At 48.0% G+C, this 8,980-nt stretch overlaps 1 protein-coding gene across 2 annotated transcripts in view; it reads left to right on the forward strand.

The window, feature by feature from the left end:
* Positions 1–8,246, forward strand: part of Spock1 (SPARC (osteonectin), cwcv and kazal like domains proteoglycan 1) — a 473,240-nt gene extending 464,994 nt beyond the window's left edge. For both annotated transcript variants that reach the window (XM_032884270.1, XM_032884269.1), the window contains 3 exons: positions 841–903; positions 6,696–6,833; positions 7,537–8,246. In XM_032884270.1, coding sequence (XP_032740161.1) covers positions 841–903; positions 6,696–6,833; positions 7,537–7,727 — 392 coding nt within the window. In that variant the 3' untranslated portion in view covers positions 7,728–8,246. The remainder of the gene's footprint in view (positions 1–840; positions 904–6,695; positions 6,834–7,536) is intronic.
* Positions 8,247–8,980: the final 734 nt, after the last annotated feature.

An 8,980-nucleotide genomic window follows, 5' to 3' on the forward strand; every position in this document is an offset into this window, starting at 1 on the left:
ATGGGACGCCCTTACCCATGCCACAAAGATCCTGGTCCGGTGGCAGACCTGCCAGAGACATGAGACTGGCAAAGACACGTAACGGGCAGACCCTAAAATACTAGCGAGGTCACCTGCCACTTTGCGCAGTAGTAAATCCTTCTCTAGGGAGACCACACAAGTCCATGCTCTCCCATGGGGCTCCCCGTGTGTCCTACACAGCAGTTTACTGGAGGTTGTTCATTTCACAAGTGAGGACTCAGTGGCCGACATGGGGGAAGAGATGTCGGGGATCCCGAGTGTTCAGGAGGCAGAGAGAAGAACCTCGATGTGTCTCACCCTGGACCCCTTGCCTTTCGTCCGTCCCATCTGCACAGGCATGCCTGAGTACTTCTAACCTCTCTAACCCCCCACCCCCACCCCAAGACAGGAGCATGCCGCAGATCAAGCAAGGCCACCTCTGGTTAGCTGGTCTGCATATTCAGAGTTCTTACCCTCTAGTAAGCCCGAGGCTCAGTTTTCAGCTCCCAGAAGCCTTTGCTGGATGCTTCCCTTGCTGAGAGAACAAAAATGTCTAGGAGCAGATCACCTGGTTGTTCCTTGGTCCAGCGTAGGAGGGAAGCGTCCTATATTATGTAAGTAGCCTCCACGAGGCTATTCTGAAGTGCCTTGTGATGCGAGCTCTTCTTAAAATTAGCAACGCTAACGACCCGAGTTTGTTTTGTTGTGCAGTCAACAACATATGGAACAGTTCCACACCCAGGTGTGTCGTAGCCCACGTTTCGCATCGAGAGTGGAGTCAATCATTAGAGATTATATTCCGTACCATCTGGAAACTGACTTCCATAAATTATTTTCTAGGCCTCCCTTGCCAGAACGAAATGAACAGAATTCAGAAGCTGAGCAAGGGGAAAAGCCTATTGGGTGAGTACAACTCCTTGCCACTGATTGAACCATCCCCATCCCTCGCTGCATTCAGCTCTGCGGTGTTTATCCAATTAGGGGTGGTGGAAGGAAAGTTTCATTTTCCACCAGCCTGAGCACTCGTGGCCTGCTGGTGCGCAGAGCAGGCCTTCTACCAGCAAACAAAGCTAGAGGCCGGGCCAGGGTCTAGCAGGCAACACTGACCACATTCAGTGTTCAGCTCTCTGCAGCTCTCCTGCTCTCATTCTGGATGTACTGACTCTTGGATTTCTCTCTGTCACATAAAGCCACTGAATGGAGCCCACGAGCACCTTTCTAGTTATCAAAATGAAAGGCTTGTAAGTTAGGATATGTCTTCTCTTCCCCAGGGCTTGTTCTCCATTTAAGGAACAAGGCAAGCTGTGACCCCTGCCGGAATGTATCAGATAGGGTCAGAGGGCATGCACCTCTCTGGATGGGAGACGCCAGCCTATTTAGAGGCTGCTGCTTTCTCCTCTGGGTTTAAGGCAGAAGCAGGTCAGCTGCTGCAGAAGTACAAGCTCATTCTCCATCCTGTTAGCTCCAGGATGGGTGAGGTGGGGATGGGGGTAGCAGTGTACGGTGGCCATCATGGGCATACTGGTAAACCTCATTTGATGAAGAGCGAACCTGCTCTCTTTCTGTGTTAGAAGGAGCAGACAGCTGCAACCTAGTCATCCAGATAGTCTCCTTAAGTGTTCGGAGGCAGGTGCACTCCCTGAACAGCGCACTGCCTCAGAAGTTAATCTATCGACTTCAAGGAGATGGGCACATATTTTCTAAAGGTTGCCAAATGCAAGCGTCCTGTGAACGCTGGCAACTTGTCTTCTAAATGTTGGGGTTACCTCATAATCCACGCCCCCCTCTTCTGTCTTTGAGAACAACTTGTTTCCATGGCTTGCCTCATACTTTCGATTTTTGTGAGAACTTGAAAGCTGTGCTTTTGAACTCTTGCTGCCTTGGTTTGTTGGTGTGGAAGGTGTGTTTCTGGCTGAGGGCGCAGCATCTGCATCCCTCCTCCATCTGTTTTGCTCAGCTACTGGACTTCTGGTGGCTGTCTGCGGACTTCCAATGTCTGGTGGCTGTCTGTGGCTGTCTCCAATACGCTAGACAGGGCAGTGTTTTGGAGTTTGAGAATATACCCAAGATTTACATGTAGTTTATGCAATTACAATATTTTTTTAAAGGTCCATGGATATGGTGATTTTTATCCTTCATTAACGATGCATTTATAAGGTACGCCATGTGGCATGTCTCATTTTTCATGGTCCTCGGGGCACATGATCCACCTCTCCCCTAACATAATCTCACCTGTGTCTTATCTCAAATCTCCCACATTCTGAGCTCACCCCTACAACTCACGCAACACGCCGCCCTATATTGCATACAAATTGTTTTCTGCGTGCAGAAAGATCTCCTAATAACAACTGTGCATTCAGGGGCATTCAGATTCAGATAAATAAAGAAAACAAGCAACAACACATCATAATCAGTTATAATCACTACCTACTTAGAAAAAGCAGCCATCTTATTAAATTATAGGCTTAGTACAACACCTGCTTCTCACCAACCCCAGGGCTCAGCCCAATCTTAATGCACTCTGGTCTATTAGGTACTGTGGTTTCCAACTGCTGCTCAGGAGGGGGCTGGGTATTTCCCACATTCTCCACCTCCCTCGGCAGTCCTGGACTGAAAAATCTCTTCACAGAGCTCCCTGACTTCCCATTGCATGAGCAACTGAAAGAATCTAATCCCTATTTCCCTCCTCGCTCCCTGAAAACTAAGGATCCTGTGTACTGGCTGGAGCTCCTAGGGAAGAGGGTGCAGTGCTGGGTACCAGTTATGACACGCATCTAAGCTGTGCCCTCTATAGTCGTCATTAAAGTCCACAGCGGTGACTACAGTGTTGGGATCCTTACCTCACTTGGTATCGTGGCATCTGGGCGTGGTGAAATAGCTTGGTGAGCAGCATGCTCTGGGATAGATTAAGAGCCCTGGCTACTGTTGTAGAGAAACAGGGTTGGATTTTGGTGACTCACTATCATCTCTAACTCCAGCCCCAGGGGATGCAGTGCCCCCTCTGGCCTCCATGGGCACCAGACATGCAAGGAGTGTGCTGACACAGGAGCAGGCAATGCTCATACATAAAATGGATGTGGCTAAAGAAAAACATTTTAACTAGATCCTATACCCATTGGTGTCTAAATTTACTGGCAGGAAGACAACCAGACCCTCCAGTGTTACAGTTGTAACAGTGTATCAGCAGAAATAAAGTTAGTGAGTCAAGAGCCACAGTGGTAACCAACCTGACCCTCCAGTGTTACAGTTGTAACAGTGTATCAGCAGAAATAAAGTTAGTGAGTCAAGAGCCACAGTGGTAACCAACCTGACCCTCCAGTGTTACAGTTGTAACAGTGTATCAGCAGAAATAAAGTTAGTGAGTCAAGAGCCACAGTGGTAACCAACCTGACCCTCCAGTGTTACAGTTGTAACAGTGTATCAGCAGAAATAAAATTAGTGAGTCGAGAGCCACAGTGGTAACCAGAGGCCTTTGCTTCAGTGACGTTAAGGATGCAGTTTTTAGGGTCTTGTGGAGAGTTCCTCCAGAGAAGATAAATTCATAATCGGGAATGAAGATTACCTACCATCAAACGAGAGTAAGTTTGACATCCGATTCCCGCTAGTTTAGAAAGAGAAAATGGTATTGCTCAAGTGGAGCTGGGTTTGAACCTAGAATTTTAAACTTATCCCAGTGCATTCAAGGTTAGGTTTTATTTGACTTCCTTAACATTTCATGCAGATTCTCAATGAAAACAGGGGGGCTGGCCCGTGTGACCTTTCTGATCTAGCCAGTAAGAAAAGAAAATCCGGGTTGACTTTAGAGCTCGCTTGGATAGACTGTACTGCACCACAGAAGTTATCAGAAAATTCTCCAAAATTATCAGAGGTAAAAGAGTTTTTTATCATGAAAGAAAGGGAAGAGAACAAAGGTGATTTCCTGACAGGAGTCATGAAATGGACACCATGGCAGACAGGAGTTGCAGATATGGTCGTGGAACAAGCGGTCACAATCAATGCACAGGAGGTCTTCACTGTACCATTAACGTGTCGTCAAAGTCACACCTAGCACATGTGTACAGACAGCTGAACTTGGAGCACTCCCTTTTATAACACGATAATGTCAGGGGAAGCAAACACTCCACCTTGTAAAAAGCAAGGCCTGTCACGGGCTGTCAGTGTCCCAAAGCCTTAAGAATTAATACAACGGGCTCACACCAATAACGCAGCTCCGTAGTCAGCGTGGACACAGAACAACTGAACAAAGTGATTAATTCACATTTAAGTATTTACACGACACGCCTGTCACGGGCAGCCCCACAGATGAAACACATTCCCAGCGAACACGTCCCAGACTCACCAGCCCAAAGAGCGAGAAGAAGAGACGCCAAGAAAGTCAAATAAAATCTAGGGGGTATTTTCGACGGAATGAAAATATAAAGGGGCTATTCCACCAAACCATTATCAAAAATAATAGACAACTAGAACTGTGGCTCAGAACCCCAAAAGAACACAAAAACCGGAAGTGACCAAGTTCTTAAAGAAGAAAGTCAAGTAGGCAGGGAATGCCAACACCAGCATGTTACAAAGACGTTGCCATCTTTCAAAAAATTAATGAAAGTGCTTGACAGTACGGGGCGGGGGGAGGACCAAACAGCCCTAATGTAAGAGTGAGCTGTCCAAAGTCAACAGAGAAGGAAGGCATTTCTGCCCCTCAAAATTGACTTTGGCAGTGAAGGAGCTGAAGAGAGGACTCCAGAGTCAAGAGCACTTGCTGCTCTTGCAGAGGATGCAGACTCAGCTTGCAGCACCCTGGTGTGCAGCTCCCAGCTGCCTGTGACTCCAGATCCAGGGCATCTGACGCCTCCTCCTGGCCTCCACAAGAGTAGCGTGCTCACAGTGAGTGCAAAACATGCATGCAGCCGCAGCACACAAATACATTCTTCTAATAAGAAAGGAAGACGAAAGGAAGGAAAAAGGAAAGCAAAACAAAATTGACTTTTGATTAAGAACCAGGAAAAGCAATCGTTTGTAATGGGGTTCCAGGTTATGCTGCTGGTACACGAACCACACTGTGAAACAGCGCTATAAAGTAATTTAAAGAAACAGGAGCTGGCTGGAGAGATGGCTCAGTGGTTAAGAGCACTGACTGCTCTCCCAGAGGTCCTGAGTTCAATTCCCAGCAACCACATGGTGGCTCACAACCATCTGTAATGGAATCCAATGCCCTCTGCTGGTGTGTCTGAAGACAGCTACAGTGTACTTATAAAGAATAAGTACATAATTCTTTTTTTTAAAAAAAGAAGAAACGGTAACATTTCATCAGTGTTACGAACACCTGAGAGTTCTGCTTATTTTGGCTTACAGTTTTGGGGTATCAGCCCATAATGGCAAGGCAATCTACATGCTCCCAGTGACGTGCTTCCTCTACCGAGAACCCCTTCTCCCACCTCCCATGTGTTCCTGTCAGCATGGGTACAGTAAGAGAGACAGCCCAGCCTGGCTGCCACCAGCCCAAGGCTTTTTCTTGCCCTTTCCATGCCTCCAATTAGGTAATGCCAGACCCCTGATCTCACCACAGAGTGGAATCTCAGGGCCAGCAGTATGAACCAAAGCTGGAGTTTATTAAAACGAGTTTTTAAATAGAGATTTAAGCACGATGGTCCATCGGGAGAGGATAAGACACACCTAATACAGACACAGGCTTCCCCAAGGAGGGCAGCACTTGGCTGTCTTTAAGGCAGCCATAGTTACAGTTTTGGTGGCTTCAGAAGTTACATCTTCAAAAGGTTGCTAGGAATCTAAATGAGATCCCAGGGTGGCTCCCGAGGTATACCAGAAGGATTCCAGCCGATCAGATAAAACCCTACACCACAAGAAGCACCCGTGAAACCTAGAGCCTTTTTCTACGAGAATTTAATAAAATACATGGAAGGGGAGTCACGTGGACTCAGGCCTTAAGCATGGCTCGCCGCTACTTTCAAATTCATATTTGAAAGTTTCTGTATAGAAGGAGTTATTGTTGCTCTGACGGCAATCTTTTACAGAAAATGTTAATTGTGGTGGAATTCGGTATTCTCGACTGTCACGAGTCTTCAGGCAGACTCTGGGGACAAGGGCTGCTTCACCATCCTGCGTTCCCTTAATTGCCCACGTCTTCCTAGGCTGCTGTGCTTCCAATAAGGCCAGCCTGGTATGAATCCATACAGGGATTAACCCATTGATTAGGCCATGCCCTCAAAGATAACCTCTCAAAGCTGGGCTTCGCTAGTGTCAACCAATCAAGTTGATATTAAGATTAATGATCACACGCGACACATTTTTATCGCACGCTGAGAGCATGCTGCTTGAGCAAAGGTATGAATCTCATCAAAGGCCCCAGCTGTATATTTATTCATACAAATAGATAACGTGAACGTCTTCAGTATAAAATGTGCATGGGTTACATCAGTACCCGGAACATCTATAACTATTCAATAGCTTTAGCTATTATTAACTGAAAACTGAGTTTCTCAGAGTCCAGTGTATACCTCCTCTTAAAGGATAAGGTTCCTGTAATGTTAATAAAGTAGGAACCAAGCAGCCCAACTCTTTCCTGTCAGCCCTACTGTAGATCTTCAGCTGACATGAGAGCCTTCCTCCCTGGCTTGAATGGGATTAACCCCAAGCCCCTACACTTGTTTCTCTGACTCAAGCTGCCTCTTTTTCCCCCACAGGGGCATTCATACCTCGGTGTAACGAGGAGGGCTACTACAAAGCCACACAGTGCCACGGCAGCACGGGGCAGTGCTGGTGCGTGGATAAATATGGGAACGAGCTGGCCGGCTCCAGGAAACAGGGCACTGTAAGCTGTGGTGAGTAATGCCTCCTGCACCAGTCCCACAATACCCCACGTGGCCCAAGTGGCCTGACGCTGTAGGGATCCCAACAGAATTTCAAGAGCCAGCTCTGGCTGTGGTTGCGTCTCCTGCAGTGGAAATAGAAGTGCTGGAAAGACCTCACACAATGCTGATTTCCCCAGCAGCAAGCACTCACCATTACCACTGGGTGGACGGGTTCGGCATCAAGGGGCTGGCCCTGGAACAGCAGGCAGCACTGTAGCCTTCAGACTAGACAAGCCGATGCACCTGCGGTGCTCTGGGGCTCTGTTCTAGTTTGCTTTCTATTGCTGTGGTAAAGACCATATTCAAAAGTATAGCCCAGGACCACCAACCCAGGAGCGGCATTACCCATAATGCACTGCGCCATCCCGCATCAATCACTGGTCTAGGAAATGTCCTAAAGGCTTGACTAACCCGGGATGGGGATGGGGGGGGCAGTTTTTCAAGTGAGGTTCCTTTTCCCAGATGTGTCAAGTTGACAAAAAAAAATTAACCAGGTCAGGTTTCCATGAGAGCAGATCAGGAACAAGCGCGAGAGATTGCTCCAAGCTGAGCTTCCATACCACAGAAGCGAATGCCCTGGGTTTGCCCTAGAACTCCTCACAAGCGTAGGGAGCCCCAGCATGGGCCATGGGAACAGTGGGAACTAACGCAGGGTCTTTCTTTCCTGTGCCAGAAGAGGAGCAGGAAACCTCCGGGGACTTCGGCAGCGGAGGCTCCGTGGTCCTGCTGGATGACCTAGACGACGAGAGGGAGCTGGGACCAAAGGACAAAGAGGGGAAGCTGAGGGTGCACACCCGGGCCGTGAGGGAAGATGATGAGGATGAGGATGACGACAAAGAAGATGAGGTCGGGTACATATGGTAGCGCCCACGAGGAAGAGGACACGCTTTTGACACAGATCTGCAAGTCGTTTCCTTTGCCTGCGTTGTATCTAAGACTCCGAGGCACCGGGGTCTCTTCTCCCCTGTTGCTCTCTGTACCGGCCTGAGGTTTGGGAGACCCTCTTCCCAGAGCGTCTGAATTTGCATACAGTTGTGTGGGAGAAAGGATGCTATTTTTGTTCCTTGTTTTTTTGTTTTCATTGGATGAGAGGACGGCTGGCTTAATTAAAGCCTCCTTCTCTCCCCGTGAGGTTTTCGCAACTAGCATGTGATTTATGTGAATTCCAACAGTGCGGGGAGCCCCACCCTTCTCAAGCGTCAAAGACCCTCTCTGATTACCCACATCGGTGGTTCTTACAGCATGGTTCCCAGCCTTCTGATGTCTACGTGCTTTTCTTGTGTCCTGTAGATGTTGTGGAAAACATACCAGGCTGTTCCCTTTTCCTCCCACCTCCACCACCTCTGGTGTTTATTATTAAAAATTAATTTACATGTCACTGTATCTGGCTTCCTACAAATGACAGCCTTAATTCAGTCCAGGTCCCTTTGGAGAACTCATTTCCTTTCATAAAAGTTAAGATCTCGATGCTCCCCCTGCCCATGCACAGATAGGTGAGTGCGTGCATGGCTTGCATACACACCTCTCAGCCGAGTGTCTGGTTATACACGGAAAACACCTTAGATAAACAATGGCTTTGAGTCAGCAGCTCCAGACCCAGGACACAAACCGGGATACCAAACTGCTCTTGGAGTCCGGTTTACACCAACTCTTGGCACGTGTAGCTTGCAGCCCGGGGAAGCATCAGTTTGCCTAAGTTGTTTTTACCACAGAAGCCATGCAACTCCCACAAGCCATTTCCTCACCTCCTCTCAAAGCTCCCCTCAGGATACAGTGTATCCACCTGCCGGCAGCTTCCTTCCCTGTCCACCCCAAGGGCTTTTTCCTACCTGTTCCCCACCGAGCTCCGGCTCCCCAAGGAGACAGCATTGTTATAATGTTTAGAAGATTTAGGGTTCCTCATTGTTTTCTCTTGTCCCCTTTCTATCTACACATCATGACCAGGGTACAGAGGCTCTAAAGGTTTCTCTTCATCCCCCATTGTTTAATAGGAGCCCCCAATGGAAGCCTAGAAAGAGATTCCCAGTAGCACAAGAGGCTAACCAGCTAGTCAGCAGCTATCTCTCCGACACTCACACTACTGAAGCAATTTTGCTGTTTGTTCCCTGAGCTTGTAA

This window comes from Rattus rattus, chromosome 14 (assembly GCF_011064425.1).
Source record: "Rattus rattus isolate New Zealand chromosome 14, Rrattus_CSIRO_v1, whole genome shotgun sequence".
Lineage (NCBI taxonomy): Eukaryota > Metazoa > Chordata > Mammalia > Rodentia > Muridae > Rattus > Rattus rattus.